Below are 24,695 nucleotides of genomic sequence, written 5' to 3' on the forward strand. Positions count from 1 at the left end.
GCAGAGAGGTAGATTGGACATACATTAAGTGTCAAACAAACAAAAAAACTAGCGATGATCCCTCTGAGGCGAGTGTTCAGGGACCATCAGAAAACCCTGGTATTTTTAGTTTTTAGATGAACATCTCTGAGAGAAACGTTCTATCTATAGCTTTATATCGATCTCTTATATATACAGTACAGTATGTGTGTTCCCTAGAGGTACGTTTTATTTTAAGTTTTCATCGGAGGGACTGACAACCGTCTGTCAGCTGATCAAACCGTGTCGTGCGCCCACTGTCCCATTAACCACAGTGATGGCGTTTTCCAAGAGAACTGATTGGACAGGAGGCGGACCTAAACATCTCAGGGACACGTTCTCCAATCAGATCGCTACTCTAGATGGCATCACCCTGACCCCGAGTACTACCGCGAGGAACCTTGGAGTCATTTTTGACCAGGACCTTTCCTTTAGCTCCCACATAAAGCACGTGACTAGGACCGCCTTCTTCCATCTGCGCAGTATCACTAAGATTAGGAATATCCTCTCCCAGAGTGATGCTGAGAAACTAGTACATGCATTTATCACTTCTAGGCTAGACTACTGCAACTCTCTCCTGTCAGGATGTCCGAAAAACTCTCTAAAGAGTCTCCAGCTGGTCCAGAATGCCGCAGCAAGGGTTTTGACAGGAGTTAGGAAGAGAGAGCACATCTCTCCCACCTTAGCTTCTCTCCACTGGCTTCCTGTGGGATTTAGAATAGACTTCAAAATCCTTCTGCTGACTTATAAGGCTCTTAATGATAAAGCTCCAACCTATCTGAAAGAACTAATCATTCCTTACTGTCCTACCAGAGCACTCCGCTCCCAGAATGCAGGTCTGTTAGTGACTCCCAGTATCTCTAAAAACAGACTGGGAGGTAGAGCCTTCAGTTACCGGGCTCCTTTACTGTGGAACCAGCTCTCTCCATGGGTCAAAGAGGCAGACACTCTAACTACATTTAAGTCTAGACTTAAGACCTTCCTTTATGACAGGGCTTTTAGTTAGGGCTGGTTCAGGTAGCTCTGAACCATTTTATAGCTACGCTGCTATAGGCTTAGACTGCTGGGGACACATCTGGTTACACAGAGCCCTCTCCTCCTCTTCTCTTCTCTTCTCTTCTCTTCTCTCCTCCCCTCCCCTCCCCTCTCCTCTCCTCTCCTCTCCCCAGTATATTTTTGAACTGTCATTTTCTGTTGTACTTTGTAGTTTGGCCTTGGTGTCTCGCACTCTCTCTGTGTTTCCTCAGATCCACCGGAGCTCCATCTCTCTGCACCAGCCGCCGCCTGCATCGCCCCCCCCTCCCTCCCCTTCCCCTGCTGTTAGACCGGCCTCCCCTTCCTTCCCATGGACCAATCTGCCACCCAGTCCTCCCATCGAGCTGGCCAGCTCTCCCTGCCCCCCCCCCCACCCCACCCCCCCGCCCCCTCCCCTCACCAGAGACTGCCTTCATCAACTCCTGCTAACATTTCCATATTTCGCACATTCTGTGACAAACTGTAAACTGTTTTCTTGTCTGTAACAACATCTATTGCACGTCTGTCCGTCCTGGGTGAGGGATCCCTCCTCTGTTGCTCACCCTGAGGTTTCTCCGACTTTTCCCTGTTAAAAGGGTTTTCCATGGAGTTTTTCCTCAGTCGATGTGAGGGTCTAAGGACAGAGGATGTTGTTACGATGCCATGTAAAGCCCTTTGAGACAAACTGTTTGTAAAAACGGGCTATACAAATAAAATTGCCTTGCCTTGCCTGTCCACGGAGCTGCTCGGACCTGTCACTCAACGTTTCCGCGCCCTAATTGGCCAGAGTTTTAATCTAATAACAGTAAAACGGTAGAGTTAAAAAAAAATTCACCCCCCTCAGAGTGTGTGCTGGGATAGAAACTATCGATTGAGACCAAAAAACGTCCTGACACCAGGCTTTTAACATGTTTATTGAGGATGTAAAGTCGGCGATTTTAACATGGGGGTCTATGGGGAATGCTCCCTTCTGACACCAGCCCCCAGAGGAAGAAGAGGGGATTGCAGTTTTTTGAACGCGGAAGTGAGCTTCACTTCTCAGACCCACAACTGCCCCCTTGGTCCGACCGGGTCTGACTGCTGGTCAGACGTTTATTATGTCTATGGTCAGAACCCCGGACCAAGATGGCGGCCGTGTTGACGTACGCTGAGAAGCAGAACGCGGCATCTAGTCAGTATATATACTGTATATCTATGCTACTGCAGGAGGAGGAGGAGTTAGAGGACGAAGGGGGCGGAGCCAACTCACCGGCGAGGCTGCGCAGCTGCGTGACGAGCAGCGAGATCGGTCCAGTGAACGGGATCGCCTGAGTCTGTTTCACCGTTCCCATGGCGAGGTCGGTGTAGTCTGAGGAGGAGGAGGAGGAGGAAGAGGAGGAGGAGGAGGAGGAGGAGGAGAGGAAGAGGAGGAGGAAGAGGAGGAGGAGGAGGAGGAGGAGGAGGAGGAGGAGGAGGAGGAGGAGGAAGAGGAGGAGGAGGAGAGGAGGAGGAGGAGGAGGAGGAGGAGGGAGGAAGAGGAGGGGGAGGAGGAGGAAGAGGAGGGGGAGGAGGAGGAGGAAGAGGAGGAGGAGGAGGGGGAGGAGGAGAGGAGGAGGAGGAGGAGGAGAGGAAGAGGAGGAGGGGGAGGAGGAGAGGAGGAGGAGGAGGAGGAGAGGAAGAGGAGGAGGGGGAGGAGGAGAGGAGGAGGAGGAGAGGAAGAGGGGGAGGAGGAGGAGGAGGAGGAGAGGAGTCAACTCTGTTAGTCACTCCATCGTTCATGTCTCTACTTCTCTTTCTGTCTTCATCCTTTTCTTCACTCTGTCTTTCTTTTTCTTTACTTTTTTGTCACTTCTCTCTCTTCTGTATTTCTAAGGATTTCTTCTCTCTTTCTGCTCGTCTTTTTTCTTCCTCCTATCTTTTTCTTTCTTTGCCCTTTTTGTTTCTTTTCTTTCTCTCTTTTTTCTTTGTTTCTTTCCTTCTGATTATTTCTTTCTTGTGTTTTCTTTCAATCTTTCATTGTCTTTCTTTCCTCCTCTTTCTCTCTTTTTCTTCATTTCCTTCCCTCTTTTTTTCTTAAGTATTTCTAAGTATTTCTTCTTTCTTTTTTCTTCCTACTATCTTTTTCTTTCTTTGCCCCTTTTTGTTTCTTTTCTTTCTCTCTATTTTCTTTCCTTTTGATTATTTCTTTCTTGATCTTCCTTTTTTCCTGTTTCTTTTCTTTCTCTCTTTCTTTATCTTCCCTCTTTCTTTTTTCTTCGTTTCTTTCCTTCTGATTATTATTTTCTTGGTCTTCCTTTCTTGCATTTTCTTTCAATCTTTCATTAGTTGGGTTTTCCATTTTGTGAAAATGCGCATAAATACTTGAATGGAAACGCCAGAAATTCGAATAAAGGCAGTAAATGCGCATAAAAGTTTATACGCTTGGAGGGGGGGGATTTGTCAACGTATCGAATAAAGGAAATGCGAGTTTTTGTGATGGAAACAGATTATGCGAATTGAGCATAACCAAAACAGCGGAAAAGCGAGCGGACTGTCACAGTTCCTACTGTCTTTCTGTGTAAATATCTCATGTTACAACATGAAAACCTGCAGCTTATATTCAAGTGCGGCCTATATAATATGTACAGTATTTTCTTTTAAAATGTAGCTGGTGCGGATTATACAGGTGCGTCTATAGTCCGGAAAGTACGTAAATTGTCCATGATGTTGAGTGTCAGCTGAGTGTCAACTGTTGGATACATTCACGCTCTCTTATGACGTAATCTCACGGCGCACTCCTCCTAATCGCAAAACACTAATGAATGGAAACGGGCATAAATTCGCTTTGCTTTTTGCGCATTTTCACAAAATCCTCTTTTAAATTCGATACGACTTGGATGGAAACCCAGCTATTGTCTTTCTTTCCACCTCTTTCTCTCTTTTTCTTTCTTTCCTTCACTCTTTCTTTATTTCCTTCACTCTTTCTTTCTTTCCTTCCTTACTTCTTTCTTTCTTTCTTTCTTTCTTTCTTTCTTTCTTTCTTTCTTTCTTTCTTTCCTTCCTTACTTCTTTCTTTCTTTCTTTCTTTCTTTCTTTCTATCAACCAACCAACCAACCAATCAGTCCAGATGTTGAGGTTTACTTTCTGTGACAGAAGCAGCTTGAAACATTTGATGACGGATCAAAAACATTAAACATTCATCAATTATAATAAGTGTTTGACAATACACACACACACACACACACACACACACACAGTCTCACAGACACACACACACACACACACACACGCAGACTGACTGGAGAGGTCGGACGGCGTCAGGATGTGGTAACTGAAGTTTCTCTTCACCAGGATCCCAGAGACTCTCTGACCCTGAGAGCACTTCTCATCCGCCAGCACGCCCATCACCTGCAGCACAGCACAGCGGAGCAGAGCAAAGCATGCTGGGAGTTAACAACACGGCCCACACCAATACAACAACACAACAACAACACACACACAGACACACACACACCTTGGCCAGTTTCTCTCCTCTGAAGTTCAGCGTCACGGCTTCAGTGTTTCGCGGGTTGTGGACTTCGATGTGAACCTCGTCGTTGTCTTCGTACTCTCGGATCAGAGCCGCCTTCAGCCGGGCCATCTCGTTCTGCTCGCCGTGCACCAGGATCTGCACACACACACACACACACACACACACAGACACACACACACACACACACACACACAAACTGCATTAAGGTGGGACACTACAGGTGAATAGGGTAGAAATTTAAACTAACAGACATCACCATGAAACTTCCCAAGTTTATCACTCACATTAAGACAAATATTTTTTGTATTACAAGTTTTGTCAAGTTTTATGTTTAAATATGTAAATGAGGCAATATCTGATGAAATATGCGCTAATTTGCATACATTTCCAGAACCGAAATCTGAACAATGGATAAAGAACCTTTCAAAATTTCTTGTTTTATTCTGTTGACATATTAGAGTCAGAAGTTTTTACAGAGGAGGATTTTGGATATGTCTTTTTATCACTCTGTAAATGAGAAAATACTGTCACCAGCCCTAAAAACTCAAATTTCTCCATGTTTTTAGGAATAAAATGTTGTATAAATCAGGCTGTGAATGATATATCAACAATCCCCTCTGTAAAATTCAGAATATAGACAGGAATCAAACTGGAAGGTTAGGTGTCTTTAAGTGCTGCTGAAGTGGAGATTTCGGGTCCAGAGTCTGAGGAAAAACTCATTTTGAGAAAACGGCCTTTATAGATTTGTACTGTAAAATTCCATAGATCATTAATGTGAATCGCACTTTTACGATTGGTCGCGGATACGGAGGAAACGACAATTTTTGGATCCACATAATTGTTCAGGAGAGAGAGGGAGCTTTACAGTGATACCTGACATAACTTTTGGTGAATTTAGGAGAAATCTACTGATGAAAGAGACAAAATGAAGTAAAATAAAAAACCTTAATGTGGATTTTCTACCATTTCTTTCCACTTTTCTGAGAGAAAAATATCCCAAAATCTCAAAATTGATCAGTGCATGAAAAAACAGTGTTTTTGCCTGTTAGTGTGTCGCAATAAACCCAAAGGATCCAGGAACATCGCTTTGTGGATTTAATTAAATAGTGTGGATTTAAATAGTGTGTGTCTGTGTGTGTGTGTGTCTGTGTGTGTTGTTTTTACCACGTGCGGCGGTTTGAGCGCCCGGATGAACTCGCTGGTCTGCTGGTAGTCGGTGTGAGCGGAGAAGGAGATGTAGTCGACCGACATCTTGAGAGGAAGCTTCTGTCCCGACATGGTGGCGATCTCATCAGGCTCCGTCATGATGTGCTGCAACACACACACACATTACACACACACACACATACATATCACACACACACACACGCACACGCACACGTACACGCACACGCACACAGTACATTAAATAACCTGTGTGAAAAGTTTCATCATTTAAATTAATATAAAAATATTATTAAAAGTTCATTAAATCCCAGCAGCACTTGAACGCAACACGACACACTCTTCTGATCGGTCCTACGTCGTTAACACAGGCGTCTGTCACAGATTCAGATTCTTGTTACGTAGCCACATTAAACTCAACATTATCAATAAAACTGACCGGACTGATCCAATACTGGGAATATCTATCGATGCCGATCAATAATATAATTTAAATAAGAGTCTTATTTCTGGTTTTTATTCAGATACACACACTGTAAAAGATTTTGTTTCAGCAATTACACTGTTCTCAGTCAGAGTTATTTGTGTTGTTGTTCTTGCCATCGCAGTTATTATCTCCAAACTATAAGATACCGATTAAAGGAGAAGTTATGAATAAAGAAAGATGCATTTGGGGCAGACAAACTAATTTTACAGCTGTTATTGTCTATTTTTATTTATTGCTGTGATTGTTTATTTTATTTCACTCTCTCTGCTAACATTTCCATATTTCGCACATTCTGTGACAAACTGTAAACTGTTTTCTTGTCTGTAACAACATCTATTGCACGTCTGTCCGTCCTGGGTGAGGGATCCCTCCTCTGTTGCTCACCCTGAGGTTTCTCCGACTTTTCCCTGTTAAAAGGGTTTTCCATGGAGTTTTTCCTCAGTTGATGTGAGGGTCTAAGGACAGAGGATGTTGTTACGATGCCATGTAAAGCCCTTTGAGACAAACTGTTTGTAAAAACGGGCTATACAAATAAAATTGCCTTGCCTTGCCTTGCCTCTCACTCTCTGTTGTTCTTAACTTGTCTCCAAAAGTGAACACAGACCTGACATTTCTAAAAACCAGTGGAGGAAACGTTTCACTTCCTATGATAATAAACAAAAAAAACTGCAGAAGGGACCCGAGGTGTCGCAGGTTCGATTCCCACCTTGGCGAGCGTCCCCTCCACGCAGTAGCCGGCGATGATGACGCCGTTCCTCTTGTCCGTGCACCAGCTCTCAAACAGCTCCCGGGACAAACCGCTCTGCATCATGCCGGGCGACGCCATCACCACGCTGGGCCCGATGTCGTCGAAGTGGTCCATGCTCTGACACACACACACACACACACACACACACACACACACACACACACACACACACACACACACACACACACACACACGTCAGAAAACAAACGACAACGACAATGGAAACAGGCAATAGCATACATAGGCCCAATCCCATTTCACCCCTTGGCCCTACCACTTACCCCTACCCCTCCGTTTTGCGCGTTCACGTGTTGGGGTAGGGATGTCCCAATCCCCGTTAGGACAGAGGGGTAGGGGGAAGTGGTAGGCTACATACCCCTCCAAACGGAGATTTTTCAGAGGCACACTCCAAACGGAGGGGTATGAAAATTTCCCATAATGCATCTTGCGGCAGCCGGCAGCGGTGGCTGTAAAACGAAAAGCTGTTTTATTTCTCACTGTAGCGCTGTTATTATGTCACTTTATTAAGTTTTAATATTTTTTCTTGCGAGAAAGTAACTGTTTAGGTCCCAAATGTGCAGTTAGTTTACCCAAATGACGGCGGGTTAGAAGTTTGCTCCGACGATTTTTCGGAGAAGTGAAGCTCCAGGAGGAGCGGCTCCTCACAGAGGCAGCAGCCGGTCTGCAGAGCTGCTCCGCCGGCCAAATTACGTCCTCGTCCCGGTCCCGCCGGGAGAGAAGGCGGTTGTTAATTAACTTATCCGCGGGTTTTTAGAGGTTTACCACCAGCATGTTAAATTCTTTTCCTCATTTAAATGTTGGTCTCATTGATGAAATCTGACAATTGTGGCAGTAGCACTAGTTTATTTGGATGAAAAGTTATGCTTCATGTATCAGACAGAGGAGCAGGCAGCTGCCTCTGGGCTCTGTGTAAATAAATGTTTTACAATGAACCGATCAGTCTGCATTAAGTTTTATCTTATTTTATTAAGTTATATGGAACACGCTATTTGATTTCTGGCAAAAGCTCGCCGCATCAGTTTACGTAAAAGCCAGTGAGACTACGTGATGACGTATGTGATTGTTGAAGGGGTGTCCCAATTCGGAGGGGTTGACTTTCTACCCCTACCCCTTGTAGCTCCGTTTCAAGGGGCGGGGCAAGGGGTAGGGGTAAAAAAGAGAAATGGGATTGGGCCATAGGGTTGCAAAATATCGGGTATCGGGTAATATCGGAAACTTTCTATGGGAATAAACAGGAATAAATCCGAAATTTACAAAATTGAAGGTTGGCCCTTAATAAGCAATTAGTAATATTTTACTCAATATTCATGTTTTTGTTGTTCAGTAAAATAGCTGATTGTTCATACAAGAATTAGAACTTGATAAAGTTCTACTCACAAATAAATCTGTTGAAATGTCATGTTTTTTAATTGTATTGTTATTTTGCATGGATGTCTGCTTATGACGAAACAAAATATTTACATTTATGTTTGGATATGATACAGTTTGTTTAAATTACCCCAGATTTCCAGTTAATCCCCATAAATTCCCATAATTTCCCATAATTCCCATGGATATTTTCCAATTTGGAATAAAAAACTGGAAATTTTCCGCCCCTTTGCAACCCTAAACATACACAATGTATACACTGACAATACACTGACCAAAACAGACAAAACGGAAAACAAAGGACAGAACAAACCTGACGACACAATAAAACAGGACAGAAAAGTAAAAACAAAAACAAAACAAAACAAACCTTCAGGTTGCTGATGTGCTTGAAGACGAAGGGGTTGTTGATGTTGATGGCCTTGCGGATCTTGTCGTTCATGGCGTTGATGTAGGTCTGGTACACGGCCATGCACTTCCTGGCCAGAGACGAAGCGTAGAAGATCGGGATGTCGTGGAGCTCCGGGTGGTTCTGCCAGTACTCGTCTGGTCCACACACACACACACAAATAAAGTTAAAGGGATAGTTCACCCTAGAATGATATTTCGCTCATTATCTACTCACCCTCATGTTGACTAAGGGCTGGAAGAATTTTCAGAGTCCACCGTCCCTTCTCTGAGTTACAGGGGGTCTCGGCGTAGCAGTGCATTTCAATGCCACGGTAGCAAAGGGACACCAGAGCTCTTCGTAAAAAAACACACACAAAAAAACATCCAAATACCTCCATGATGCTCGTATGTAATGTCCGTCTTGTGCTGAAGCCCCAAATTGCGTAATTGTCCCGAAAAAAATTAAATAAGTCTATATTTTAAGCTTGTTTGTAGCGGAAGCTTCTCGAAGCTCCTCTTCCTGGTCCGTCCAAATCTCGCGTGATTCGCAGTAACCGCACTGACGCCGGCGCAAATCACGCGAGATTTGGACGGACCAGGAAGAGGAGCTTCGCGAAGCTTCCGCTACAAACAAGCTTAAAATATAGACTTATTTAATTTTTTCGGGACAATTACGCAATTTGGGGCTTCAGCACAAGACGGACATTACATACGAGCATCATGGAGGTATTTGGATGTTTTTTTGTGTGTGTTTTTTTACGAAGAGCTCTGGTGTCCCTTTGCAACCGTTGCATTGAAATGCACTGCTACGCCGAGACCCCCTGTAACTCAGAGAAGGGACGGTGGACTCTGAAAATTCTTCCAGCCCTTAGTCCACATGAGGGTGAGTAGATAATGAGCGAAATATCATTCTAGGGTGAACTATCCCTTTAACGAACCTACTGCTATGACTATAGGGATTATGGCAATGGACCAATTTGCCAAAATGTTGAACTATCCCTTTAAGGTAAAAATCTTGCATAGTTCCTCTTTAAAGGTATAATATGTAGGAATTCCCCCCATCTAGCGGTGCGGTTGCATATCTGAACGTATTCTTGATGTTGCATTCACCTGAAATCGGGCAGAGGTCAGACAGACAACAGACGCTGCATGTAACAGGATAAACAAGCGTCTATGTAAACAAGTGGTCCGCCAGCACGAGGCAAAACAATACAGCCGTGACAATATGTTGTCATGGTGATGTCGTATTGTTTACCCGACCCACGTTTTACCGGCTTTCTCTCGTCGAGTAAAATGACATCCGGTTGGTTTGCCGACGGCCGTCTGCCTGACTGCACCTGAATGCAACACCAGTGCCTCCATCCTTCCTCACACTACACAGTGGTGACAGTTTTAACAGGCCGAGCCGACAGCTCTGCTGAGTTTCCGTGGTTACCTACGGTCACGATGCAACATGGCCGCCTCGGTTCGGTGCGTCGCCCACTTATGTGTTTGTAACGACTTGTAACAACTCATTCTAAGGTACGAGAAAGCTTTCATTTGTATGCGGGTGTGATTCGACTTCAGTGAAATACGTATTTATGAAAGCAATATTAGATTTTTGCTACTAAAAAGCCAAATAAGTTACACACTGGGGCTTTAACGAGTGTGTATGGTGAATGAAAATGTTTCTGTGTGATCCATAGACAGAAACACGTCCCTTAGTTTAATCTTGTAAATAAAACTTGAAGCCTGAATTTATTTTTCCCTCAGCTGAAGGGAAAGCGCCACTCTTAGGTCGCCGTGCGTCGTCATGGCGTCGTTGTTGCCGTGGTCTCACCGAGGATGAGCAGCAGCTCCTGCGCTCGGCCCAGAGCGAACACGGGGATCAGACATCGACCTTCTCTGTTGACGATGTCGTGGACCGTGTTGCAGAACCGAGCCTCTCGCTCCTCCCGCTTCTCGTGGATGTGAGTCCCGTAGGTCGACTCCTGACACACACACACACACACAACAAACACACACACACACACACACACACACAAACACACACAGGTTCAATGTTAAGTGTCTGTGCTCTGTGTTTAAATAAAGATTGAACGGTTTGAATGCTTCCACTCACGGTGATGAGGATGTCTGGTTTGACGCTGGGGATCTCCGCCGCCATCAAGTGTCTGTCCTCCTGACGGGAGAAGTCTCCTGTGTACAACAACTACACACACACACACACACACACACACACACACACAGGGATGCAAACGGGTCAGGACCAAAAAAGAGAGGTATTGTCTGGCGGGGGGGGGGGGGCTCACCATTAACAATATCACAGAAAAGTCAATTTCCAGTAGTTCAACCCCAACCAAGTATTGAGTGCATATAGATGGACAGTTTTCAGAAGGCCAACATTTCTATATTAAAAATGCTTTAAAAAAATAAAAACCATTGCAATATTTCAATTTTGGAGATACTGATTTTTAGGTCTTCACTGAATGTTAGTCATAATTATTACTATTAAAATAAACTGAAGAAATAAAGACATGGGATGTTTCATTCAGTGTGTAATGGACATATAGGCCTATATAATGTGTTAGTTTCACTTTTTTGAATTGAACACATTCTACATGGCGGAGGCGACGTCTTTCCACTCAGGGCTTCCTTCACCTCTGAAACGGGGCAGAGCTCCGTGGAAACACCTGCCTGACACAGCAACGTAGGGAACCGTGCACGTCCGTGGAGCTGTGCGCCGCGGACGTGCACGGGGGGAAAAAACGGCGTCACCGCTTTGGGTAACGTGGGTGCATGTCGCGCGTCTACATTGGAGGTCGGCTGTTATCAGTATAATCAGAGACCATGAATGAGTTCGCCTCACGTGATTGTCACTGTCAGCCTGTTAGAAAAACATTTTACTGACCCCAGCTGAGACGCTGAGACCCCCCCCCCCCCTCAAAACAAAAACTCTTCGGATCTGAACGATTCACACAAGTCACCTAATTGACCCTTCGCGTAAGCCCCGCCCCCTTGGTTACTGTTGCTACGCCGGGCAAGCTTTCACTCCCAGCCATGCTCCTGGCAGTATTTGGTATCGATTTCAAAGGAAATATCAGCAAATTTCTGGATAAACTGTTCTGAGATAATAGAGAGAAGAAGTCACAAAGATCATTCATAGTTTTCAGTGACGTGACTCGCGCAGGAGGATAAAACATCTGTTCAACGACACGACTGGACAATGTACAGAGCAGCAGGAAGGACCGGTAATTTTACCGTCTATCAACCCACCAAGACTTAGGTCATCTCACTGGTCATGAAACGTTGTCAAACTCTAAGTTTTTGGGCGATTGTGAACCACATACAGCTTTCGCTGCTGTTTTGTTTTCTCCCACCGCTGTATCAGTCAGTGAAAGCAGTCCCTGCCTGGAGGATCCCTCGCCTAAAAGCCCAGGTAAAAGCCCTAAAAGCCCAGGTAAAAGCCCTAAAAGTACAGCTGTCATTTCGGAGGTGAACATATGGTTTTCCCCATATCTACACTTGCTCAAGTCGAAAAAAAAAGTCCGCTCATATCTGAACATCTCTATATTGCTTCTGCCGCCGCCGCCGCCGCCGTAGTAGCAGCAGCAGCAACAACATCCTTCTCTACAAACAATGTTTTTCGTCCTAGTCTCAAAATGTGTCCACAAAAGCAAACGTAATGACTCACTGCGGAAAGCTTGCCAGGCCTATAGTTACGGTTGCTAACGTAGGATTGGACAATAGCCGTTTGTGGGAGGAGTTGGCGAAGGGTCAATTGGTCATGAAAAAAGCGAGTTTCGCTTTTCGGCGCGCTGTTTGCATCCCTGTGTGATGTTCAGGGACAGTCAGGACAGTCTGAGGACTGACAGCTCTGAGGTTGAAGTTTATATTAATGCACCATGACACTGTGGCAGGTCTCTGTACTAGGGATGTGAATCTTTGGGTGGCTCACGATTCGATTCCGACTTTTAGGGTCACGATTCGATTCAAAATCGATTTTCGATTCAACCGATTCTTGATTTTCTTTTTGCGATTTTTAGTTTGCTTTATTAACACCAGACCATGTGAAAACGTTGAATGATGATGATGTCTACAGACTATTATATCAGAAGCCATATTTCCCCCCAAAAAATGCACATCACATGTTTCAGATTTATTCAGCAGCAATATATTCGAACCATTTTAAAGTAAACTGCTACATGAAGCTGATTTTATAGGCTACTCTCTTTTCAAAAGCCTGGACTGAAGGATGTGAATATTTGGGTGTCTCTTCGATTCAAAATCAGTTCTCATGCACATGCACATGGACATGTAGCCTATCTGTAACAAAGGCTGCTAAAAAAAAAAAAAAAAAAAGAGACGGCACTCTGCTCTCAGGCCAGCTCACCTGCAGCCTGTCTGCAGCGCCACAGAGGAGCTGTCAGAGCTGCTGCTGCTGCTGCTGGTCCTCTCTCTTCAGCCTGCTGTTTGGCTGCACTTTGTATGAGTTTAAAAAAGTGAAGATCTAACGTCACCTGAGCACCGATCAGCTGATCCAGAGCGCAGTGGATGTGGCTGCTCACACCGTGTCCTAACTGGATGCGACGCGAACGAGCGTCCGACAATCGCGTCACATCTGACGCTCTCTGTCCACACTGAATCCGTGCGTCTGTTGTCATGGAAGCACATCAGCTGTGCGCTCGCCCGCTCGACAGACTGGAGACGTAACTACCCGGTTAAAAGATGGGTGAATTGTGCCTTTTAAACAGAAAACAAGTTTCTTGAAATATAGAGCCAACAGCAAGTTGTCTCTATAGTGTAGGAACACGAGTTGTAAAAAACATAATGCAGGGTTTTCTGTAACATTATAAGACGGCGCACCGCCCCCCGCCCAAGATGAATGAAGAGGCTATTAAAAAAAAAAAAAAGTCCGCTAGTCTCCTTGAAGCGGCTGTTATGTGTCTCTCTCTGGCGGTGTCAGCTGATGTGCACATCTGCAGCAACCCAAACAAATGCACATGTTACTGTTGACTGGCTCTATTCCAGCCACATGATTGGTTCGACGCGGTGGAAATCTCATTATCATTGGTTATTTGTATTGTCTGCCAAAACATGGATGAATGAAACCTATCGACCACGTCTCATATTTCTATTGAGGAAAAGTTATTTCACAATTTATAGACACAACACCGACAAGCACTGAGAGCCGCATGTTGCAGTGACGTTATATAGGCTATAAAAAAAAAAATCCGCAAATAATAAGCCGACGAAAAGGTGCAACTTGCCACTTAACTTCTTGTCGATGTATTATTTGCGGGGGCTTTCGGGGGATCTGCTGACGGTGGAGGATCTGGGACTGATTCACTGTGGACCACCACCAGTCTGATCAGGTCCATCACAGCACAGCAGCTGCAGCACTGCCCCGCTGTCACATTACTCTCGCGTATCAGCTCAATCTGTTTACATTAAACCGACATCAGGAGAATAATGAGAATTATGATTAAAAATATATTTGTTTCGAATTTTGGCCCCTGGATCATGATTTTTCGCATTCTTGGTTAAAAAAAAAAAATCCTCTAAAAAAAAAGACAGTTGGGATGCATAATGTGTCTCATAACAGTATACTGTGCGTCACGCTAGGGGTCGGTGGTGTTTTATTCTAGGGGTCGGTGGCGGCTGTGAGACAGCAGCGGCTCCACGGTGAGGGGGGGGGGGGGGGGGGGGGCAGCTTCTGCTCACCTGACTCTGTGCAGCTTCTTCATTAAATCCAAACAGTCCGACACAGCGACGCACTGCTCCTTTGACTCTAAAGTCTCTGTAGCTCATCAGCCCGGAACTCGCCGACATGGATCAGAAGCGACGGCGGCGTTTGGCCTCAGTGTCTCGGACTTCCAGAGCAGCTACAGAGCAGCGTTGTGACCTCAACCATGGTCGATGAGAGCAGAAATGTTGTTGTAGGCCTGTGCATATTCTCATTTGTCCAGGTCATAGTATTTCAAAGGAGGTTAAATCGAAAGCAACTGGACTTATACTGAGTCTCCAGACCAGTTAGTTGGACCAGTCCCAGCCTGGTCAGATGCTACATGAACTGATGAAGCCTCTTGGATGAGAGGTGAAACGTCTTCCTAGACAAATAACTAAGTCCAGTTGAACCTGCTTTGAAAAAAAAAAAAAGTTGTTGGCGGGCTCGTGAATTTTTTTTTGACACGAGTCAAAAAGAGCGTCAAACCGCGTATCTCGCGTTTGGTCGCGCGTCACAACTCGAGCGAAAAAAAAGCGTTCCTCGTGTTTGGTGGGAAGCCCCTTGTGGGAAGCCCCTTGTGGGTCTTCCCACCAAACACGATGAAATAGACGAAGACGCGAAGGTCCCGTCGCCCAAAACAAATCGGGTGTATTGCGTCGCAAAAAAAAAAAGTCGCGTCTACCGCGTCGCGCGCCTAATCGCGTCTCGCGCCTAATCGCGTCTTTGCGTTACGGCCTTTTACACCGCGGACGTAACGAATAAACGGTGACGGTGTGAACGAACAACATAGAACAGGACCAGACGTGGCGTTGTTTCCTCTTTTCACCGACAGCTCCACTCTCCCTTACTTACACTAACTACTGTTATTGTTGAGGCCAGAGAATTGTGGGATTTGTAGTTTTTGACCAATCGCAGGTTGTGCTCTTTCTTTTTGTGATTTTCCTGGTTCACACATGTATTTTTTTTAGGGGCAAATGCGAGTGAAATGCTCGTCCATGGTGGGCATAAGAAAATTTAAGACCTGTCTAAAATTATTTAAGACTTGAACACAATAATTCAACAAATTTAAGACATTTTAAGGCCTAAAATTTAGATTTTCAAATTTTAGACTTTTTAAGACCCCGTGGATACCCTGTTATTTCATATAAAAGTTTAAGTGCATGCATATTTTATGATGCTGTGTATTTCAGGTGTAGGTTCATATACACACACCTCAGGAGGCCTGTTGACTGGTTAAAACAAGGTAATCAGTAGATGGGAATTAACTTCAGATTTAGTCACGGATCACCTTCAAACTCTCCTTGTCATGATATTTGAATTAATTATACATCAACACCAGCATATATAGGATTAACACAACATACAAATGAATAAAATGATCTAAAAGTATACATTTGTTTATTATTAATTGGATTATTCAACAAAATGTTAAAATTATAAAACCATCCTTCAACTTAAAGCCCGAGGCGACGTCTTTAAACAGTTTATTTTGCTCATCAAATGAAGAGAAATTGACTCTGGAGCCTGAAGTCTGTGATTATTGATTAGGATTTTCAATCAATCACTTTTTAATCAAAACACAGCTGCGTTTTAATCTTCACTGTTTCTGCTCCAACTAAGATAAATAAATCATAATAACATCTGTTCTTTGTCGCAGCAGAGAGAGTGAATCACTGCGATTCATATGTTTATAATTTGCATAATGTGATATTATGTGATAATGAAGTTTAGGTGAAGAGGTGCATTCTGGGAAATATTTTTTGTGAGTTGATGAAATTACTTATCAATATGCGCTTCCATTTAGACATGATGACGATAAAATGCAGGACAACACGGTGTTAAAAACAGTTTCTTTTTTTAAAAGGATTTGTATTTCCATGCTTTTATTTTGAAGGGATGCTGCATGTTTTAGAAGCCTTACTTCTGATTTCCTGTTTGTCAGACTCAGTTTATTGATCTGGTCACATCGATTATTGATTGAAATGTTAAATTTTTCTAATTTATTTACTTTACTGTACATACTTTCTTTTCTTTGTCTTGTTTATTTGATGTTTGTTTATTTTATTTCATGCTCTTATATCTTATGTTTTGTATTTATTTATATTTACAAGTTTACTATTTGCCTTATTGGTTTGTACATCGATTTATTTGCAAAATAAAGTAAAAAAGCAAAAAACAAAACACCAACAGAGGGTTGAACAGCTGAGTCATGTGAGTGGCGGTGAGCGTCCGTTACCTTGACGCCGGCGATCTCGATCATGAACATGGCGGCGCCCAGCACGTGTCCGGCGTGGTAACACCAGAACTTGATGCCGGCCACTTCCTTCACCTCGTGGAAGTTGATGGTCTCGATCTTCTCCATGCTGTCCTCCAGGTCCGTCTCCGTGTAGAGCATGTCGTCTGCCGAGATGTTACTGTCACACACACACACACACACACACACACACACACATACTTGTTTTTATTACATCGTGGGGACCAAAAAGTTGGACCTGAAATTTTTTCACGGTGGGGACATCACTTTAAAAGAAACATTTTAGGGCAAAATGAGTAGTCAAAATCAATTCTCTGATTTTTTTAAAGCACTTCTGACCAGAAAAGTCAGTAAAATTCCCAAGTTTTTTCAAATAGATTTTTTCAGGTTTTTCTATTTCGCTGGGGACGCCTCTTTAGTGTCATACCACAAACCACCACCAGGTGTCAAGCTATTACATTTTTTTTCTCTATTCATTTACAAGTCTGTTTAAGAGCAGAAATTAAAGTAAAATGTTCTGCAATCAGCAAAGATGATTATTTAGAAGAGAAAAAATGGTGCCTATATTGTCTACAATGTAATTTTGTTTTTGCATGTACATTAAACCAGCACAGTGTTGCAGTGACGAGTGCCCTGAGCAGGTGAACCTCACCTGCACCTTGTCAGCTGGGACTGGCACAGATATAGACCAGTTAAGTCACAAATGATGGGAAACTAAGTGCTGAAAGATGCAATTACTGGTATATACTGTAGGTATCAACCGATGCAGTGTGTTATAATGCACGTTATCTTTGCTAACTCTCATTTAAATACAGGCTTGAGCCAATAAAGCAGCATACAGAATGGAGAAGCAGAGCAGCATGGAAAGAGGAGAGAGAAGCGAGACAGGAGAGAAGAACAGAGCAGCATGGAAAGAGAAGAGAGAAGCGAGACAGGAGAGAAGAACACAGCAGCATGGAAAGAGGAGAGAGAAGCGAGAGAGGAGAGAAGAACAGAGCAGCATGGAAAGAGGAGAGAGAAGCGGGACAGGAGAAGAACAGAGCAAAGAACAGAGCAGCATTGACAGGAGGAAGTTACACTATGTCAGTGTAGTCTTAATGTGCATAAAGCATATGTGCAATGTAGATTTTAGATTTATCAATATAGTACAAATGCAGCTGAAGGTCCATCACTGTATACTTGTTACATATTCAATAATACAGCAGACTGTGAATAAGTATAAGGATCTACTAAATAAACAGTAATTGCATCTGAGTGATCACCACTATAGACGTGTTAGCACTATTAGTCCTATTAATTAGAGAAGCTACAATAACCAGATGTGCATGAACAGACATAACCGCATCTGTTAGCACTGGTTGTTGGAGCAACATAGACAAGTGACAGGAGAGGATTAGAATATCATGAAGATCGGTTATGTAAGGGATAATGTATAGTTCTCCATTAACAACCGACCAACTATACATTATCCCGCTTAGAACACGGCTTACGAGTGAAATAATTAATTAAACCATAAATTGCGGTTTCGGGGTGCGTCTGTGTCTGTGTCGTGGGCTCGCTGTGCCACCGCACCAAGACGAGAGCCGTGAGACAGCCCGGGTCCGAGACTCTGATCATGCAGGTTTGGTTCAGCAGCGCCGGTGTAGAAAACGAGCCTCCACTCTTCCTGTGACAAGCTACAAGTCATTTATCTGGCATCAACATTAGTCCGAGGCTGTTTAAGGACGGTCAAACTTGAAACACAAGGTCAATATCCTGCATAGTTCACAGATACGCAGATCACATATCTCCTCTGTGCTACTCTGATCTGAGCGGCGTCCTTAGTAACACGCCTGACGACGGCTCAGCGGTGGTCTATCAAGAAATAAACACAGCAGAATTTTGGTGATTGACCAATCAGAATCGAGTATTCAAGAGAGCTGTGTTCTAAGGAGAAATAAAGCCTTGTGCCTATGACTGAGTCACATGTGCTGATATTCAGTACAACATCAAGTGTGATATTGCTTAAGTAAAGTCGACAGATATACTTACAAAAGTAAACGATAATTTCACGAATTTGTATTTTGCTGAATCAAGACTTCATAAAACTGTAATAAGAAGTGGTTTGGTTTATTCAACCTTTTACAGAGAAAGGGATAAAATGTTGTATAAAATCAGGCTGTGAACGATATATCAACAGTTCCCTCTGTAAAAACCTTCACAATATAAACAGAAATAAAACTGGAAGGTTTGGTGTCTAAGCTAGAAATCTCCACTTCAGCAGCACTTATGAGGAACAACTCACTTTGAGAAAACGGCCTTTAAAACACTTATAGTGATTAACAATTGTTAATGTAAAACATACTTTTACAATTGGTTGCGGATACAGAGGAGATGACAATTTTTGGAGCCTACACTGTCAGGCGAGAGGGAGCTTTACAATGACATCTGACATGACATGGGTCAGACAACAGGCACAACACAGTGTGTCACAGTAGCTGTTAACTCTTGGTGAATTTAGTAGAAATCTACTAACAAAAGAGACAAAATGAAGAAAAATAACCAAACACTCTATGTAAGTGATTGCTGTGGGAAAATAGAACTATTTAAGACTTAAATTAACACAAATATTCCGCTGACTTCTGCTTTAATCTGAAGGAAAATGAAATGGACAATCTAGCAGACTTTTTAGGTCATGATATTCAAGTTCATCGCAAATACTACAGGCTGCCAGAGGGAACATTACAATTGGCCAAGCTCGGTAAAGTAGTGATTGCAATGGAAAGAGGAAAAATGGTGGTGTTTAAAGCAGAAGTCAGTGGAATGTTTGTGTAAATCTAAGTCTTAAATAGTTGTATCTTCCCACAGCAATCACTTACATAGAGTGTTTGGTCTGAAACACGGGTCTGTCAGTCACTCTGCTCTGCTGTAAGCTGAGGAGAACATTTTCTTGTATCCTACAACCTTTATCCAATGAGGAGACGTAGATATTGGACGATTTTGGATGAGAAAACTGTGTTTTTGGACAATTCCAGGCAAATTCAACACGGGGCTGTATTTTCCTAACATTTTATGTCTAAAAGAAGGAATCTGACGATTTCCGGTTTACAAACAGCGTCAGATGGCGACTCAAACATGCACCAGACTTCAAGCAAGTCAAGAGTTGATATTCCTGTGTTATGACGCAAACAGGAGCTTCCGACTGCACCTGAATACACCAAGCGTCAACTTGGGTCTCGCACAAGACTCCGCAAGACTTCTGGGCGCATGTTTGACGCTGTCTGTGGCTTTGAGGGATGTAAACAGCCTAAGCAGCAGAACTGCCGCAAAACAGGAGCAATTATACTGAAAATCTTCAGATTCCTTCTTTTAGACCTGAAATTTTAGGAAAATACAGCCCCGAGTTGAATTTGCCTGGAATTGTCCTTGAACTCAAAAAAAATAATAAATAAATTCAGAATCGCTTATCTCTTTTCGCAGCATCAATTCTGTTTTTGATGTAGAATTTTACAGCTTTCCAGTCCCTGTACTGGAGAGCCTGTGGAGATGACTCAATGCACCTCTCACAGTCTTCTTTGCTGGGAACCTTCCTGGAAATTAGCATCTTCTCCACTGCCTGGACCTCCTCCTCCGTCCACGTTTGTCTCCCTTTTGAAGAACCTGGATAAAATACAACAATGGCTTAATGTTCTAGAACACTGGACTCAAACTAATGAACATCGTTAAGAGCGGGGCGGGTGCCTATTTCAACATTGGTGCAAATGATTTCTTGATAGTAGACACAGTACTTAAAAACAGTCGAGCAACACAGGTTATACACAGAGGTTAACAGGATTTACTGTTGAGGCTGATCAGAGTAAGAAATACAGGCCATTTAACAGTCTCTACTTTGTACACAAAATCAACTTAAACCACATTAAACCTTCAACCATCAAACACATTGTTATTGACAGCTACGCTCAATAATAACTGAAAGAAATGTATTCATTTCTGTCCTGGTCTATAAACTAACCATTATCCAAAGTGTTTATACTTCTTGACAGTTATTAAACTTTGAAAGTGACCTCATGAATGTTGAGATCAACAACCTCAGGTTTATTCTGGTAACCAGAGGCTTGTACTGTGTGTGAAGCCAGTTTAGTGGGTTAGCAAGGTATGTTGAGTCTAAAGCCAGGCTTTCCTCCATCATGAAGGTGGTTCTCTTTTAACCGGGCTACATCACCACGGTGAAAAGCGTCGCTGTTTAACAATCTAGCGTGTTTGGAGCTGGTGTCACCTTTGAAAGTTCAGTGGAGCTGGATCAGAACCAGCATTTGTATGGAGGGAGAGAACGTGCTGATCAGCTGGTGTTTACTTTCTCTCTCAGGCCCTATCCACATGAACATGTTTTTTTTAATATATCCAAAGTTTTTACTGTAGAATATTCCCGTCCACACACGTTTGGATGTTGAACGCCTACAGATGTTCAGCTGAGGGAATACACTGCTCACTCTTGACATGAGTGTCAGGAGGACACTGAAAAAAGTTGTGTGCTCGCAGCACTACAAATAATCAGTTAAGTTTATCATTTCAATTTGCTTTGGCCAAGAATAAATACATTTCAGTGTTTCACCTGTTACATGGTGTTGCCCAAACACAAATCTTGAATAGCTCTATGCTATTTTCACAGTTAAAATGGTCTTTGTTGTCGTTGTACAGAGACAAAAAGCTATGAGAGCACCTAAAAATTCACTGTATATTCATATGTACACCCAACCTCTTTATGTGAACGCGCATACAGCAAAAAGCTGAGAGCTGGACTTGACAAACCAAGTTGATAACCACCTTTGTGATACCATTTAACTCTGTTTAGGTGTTTCAGGTTTTGTTAACCCAGAACATATTACACAAAGACTCGCTATGTTGAACCTTCTTCATAGTACGGGCCTCAGACATGTCCATAACACTCATGTTGTACTATTTACTGTAAACATTACCTTGAGCTGGAGGCGCTCTGTCCTTTCCACTGGTGGATATCTCGCTCTCACTGGATTTTTCTGTAAACACAACAGCTCTCTTAGTAAAAGAAGTAGTGAACCTGATGAATATGAAACTTTAACATAAGGACAGAGAAAGACAGAGGTAAGGAGATGAAGAGGAGAGGAGAGGAGAGGAGAGGAGAGGAAGACAGAGGTAAGGAGATGAAGAGGAGAGGAGAGGAGAGGAAGACAGAGTTAAACATAAACATTACCTTGAGCTGGAGGCGCGCTGTCCTTTCCACTGGTGGATCTCTCGCTCTCACTGGATTTTTCTGTAAACACAACAGCTCTCTTAGTAAAAGAAGTAGTGAACCTGATGAATATGAAACTTTAACATAAGGACAGAGAAAGACAGAGGTAAGGAGATGAAGAGGAGAGGAGAGGAAAGGAGAGGAGGAGAGGAGAGGAGATGAAGAGGAGAGGAGAGGAGAGGAGATGAAGAGGAGAGGAGAGGAGGAGAGAGGAGATGAAGAGGAGAGGAGGAGAGGAGAGGAGAGGAGAGGAGAGGAGAGGAGAGGAGAGGAGAGGAGAGGAGAGGAGATGAAGAGGAGAGGAGAGGAGAGGAGATGAAGAGGAGAGGAGAGGAGAGGAAGACAGAGTTCAACATAAACATTACCTTGAGCTGGAGGCGCGCTGTCCTTTCCACTGGTGGATCTCTCGCTCTCACTGGATTTTTCTGGAAACACAACAGCTCTCTTAGTAAAAGAAGTAGTGAACCTGATGAATATGAAACTTTAACATAAGGACAGTGGCCCTCATTTATCAAACTTGCGTACACCAAAAAAATGGGTGGACACCAAATTCACTGCAAGGATCGGCTTTTATCAGTCTGAACGACGCGCATCTGGAACCAGCGTAGAACATGAGGGAGCGAGTGCTGCTGTCAGAATGATTATTAAACCACAACCTACTCATGCAGCGATGTGGACCACATGTTGAATTAAAAACCAGGATGTGACAGATCAGTGACAGACCTGTTACTGTTACACACAAACGTCCAACATGTCCTGCAACAGAGTGATGAACGGACGACTTCAGTGTCTCTCTGCCGGACACCGGAGCCCCGGTTGAGGAGGGAGAGCTCCGCTACCTGTCCAGGTGCAGCTGATTGTCACAGCGGAGGTTTTTTTTTTCCTCCCGTCAGCAGGGCCTGTCAGCGGGGGATCGGGCCGGTGTTTGACATCCCTCCATCAGCTGAACCATCGGTGCTGATGTTTATACAGTAGCGGTCATGGCAGTAATATGATTTCTCCTTAATCACTTGTGTTGCGCTTGTGTTTAGTAAACTGCAGGAGCATGCGATCGCTGGGTTTTCTAACGTCGTCAGTGACACGTGCGTCTGCAGCCTCCATCCACGCTTTTATCAATCACATAAACTATCACTCTGTCAATGTCCAGATATTTCATGTTGCCGCCCACTCTCTGTTGACCGTGGAAATATCAGTAAAGTCTCTTCTTGGCCGTCTTCCGTGTCTCCATGCCATAAAAGGGGCAGGGCGACACCTCTAAAGCAGGAATATATCGGGGCGGGACATTTAAATTACGATCGTTTTCAGCCGCCGGATTTATCACCACCACGCCGGTTCTACGCCGAAATCAGCAGCGTACACACTTTTAGTAAATCACACGTGACACTTGGCACACACTGTTATTTACACCAGAATCTACACCAGATCCTGCGCAAGTTTGATAAATGAGGGCCAAGGAGAGAGAAGGACATGAAGAGGAAAACAGAGTTCAACATAAACATTACCTTGAGCTGGAGGCGCCCTGTCCTTTCCACTGGTGGATCTCCCACTCTCACTGGATTTTTCTGGAAACACAACAGCTCTCTTAGTAAAAGAAGTAGTGAACCTGATGAATATGAAACTTTAACATAAAACATTACTAGGTCTACAGATGGCTTCACCCTGTGTCTCTCCTACTGTTTCCTACTGAGCTTTGCCTATTTTGAAAGGTGAAGGAAGCTCAAGTGAGGAAAGACGTCACATCCAAAATGTAGAATATGTTTTATAGAAGAGAAACAGAAGTCAGCAGTGTAAAGTTACAGTAAGATATGGAAATGATATGATAAGGTCAAGATTTTTCATTTTATGTAATACAAAACACCAAAGATGTGTATAAATAAAAATATTGTCCCTGTAATAAAATATGAATAACTAAATAGGCAAAAGGTTAATTTAATTTCAATCTAGGCCTATGAATGTCTGGCCCCCGAGGATTCTGTTGTGAAAAATTCTGGCCCAAATATATTTGGGTACCCCTGCAGTAGACCTAGTGTTGAAGATATTGTGACCCCTTTCCATCACTGGTAGATCAGGCAGGACTGAATGTTAAGGTTCCACCAGGAGCTCAGACAGTACATGGTACAGGTGAGTTAAGATTCTGAAGCTGGACCTCAGCTAGACTCCCTGTTTATTGGTTCTATAGTGTAAACAGTGATTTGTCATCATATCTCTAGTGCATACAGGAAATGAAACTTCAGCATTTCATGATATTCAGACTGTTTTCACTGTTCATATTGTGCCTCTATTGTGCATATTCAACATTGCTACAGCATTAAATTAAACCTATATTCCATACCACTGAGGTATCACTGTTTGTTGTTCCAGGGTCATAGTCATCTTCGCTAAACTCAAAGCTCGATTCCCCAGTCAGAGCCTCTACGTCCACCTAAAAAATAAAAAAAAGAGAGAGGGGGGGTTAAAAGTCAGATTTCTAAGTCCTGCTTGGTAAGTATCTGAAATCTCTTTTTTTCACAGCAGATCTGGTTAATAGAGAGCATGTCAGTGTTTTCTCCCAAAAATGAGAACAGGTATAGCCCGTTTTAACCAGCAGTTTGTCTCAAAGGGCTTCACATGGCATCGTAACAACATCCTCTGTCCTTAGACCCTCACATCCACTGAGGAAAAACTCCATAGAAAACCCTTTTAACAGGGAAAACCAGGAGAAACCCTCAGGGTGAGCAACAGAGGAGGGATCCCTCACCCAGGACGGCAGACGTGCAATCCGCTTTTCATCCGCTGCATCAGGCCT

General features: G+C 43.5%; 1 protein-coding gene across 1 annotated transcript; it reads right to left on the reverse strand.

The window, feature by feature from the left end:
- Nucleotides 1-246: 246 nt before the first annotated feature.
- Nucleotides 247-23,011, reverse strand: LOC146960183 (cleavage and polyadenylation specificity factor subunit 3-like). The gene is made up of 14 exons (XM_085772563.1): nt 22,921-23,011; nt 22,276-22,335; nt 21,872-21,931; nt 20,172-20,301; nt 16,645-16,822; nt 10,803-10,892; nt 10,521-10,671; nt 8,682-8,857; nt 6,881-7,039; nt 5,688-5,834; nt 4,506-4,658; nt 4,291-4,399; nt 2,234-2,380; nt 247-314 (listed from the first exon to the last, which is right to left on the reverse strand). The coding sequence occupies exons 1-14, from the start codon at nt 23,009-23,011 to the stop codon at nt 247-249; spliced, it is 1,719 nt and encodes a 572-aa protein (XP_085628689.1).
- Between the last annotated feature and the right edge of the window lie 1,684 nt (nt 23,012-24,695).

The sequence above is a fragment of the Trachurus japonicus genome, unplaced genomic scaffold, assembly GCF_045865225.1.
Source record: "Trachurus japonicus isolate A0001 unplaced genomic scaffold, Traja_1.0 AP030635.1".
Classification (NCBI taxonomy): Eukaryota; Metazoa; Chordata; class Actinopteri; order Carangiformes; family Carangidae; genus Trachurus; species Trachurus japonicus.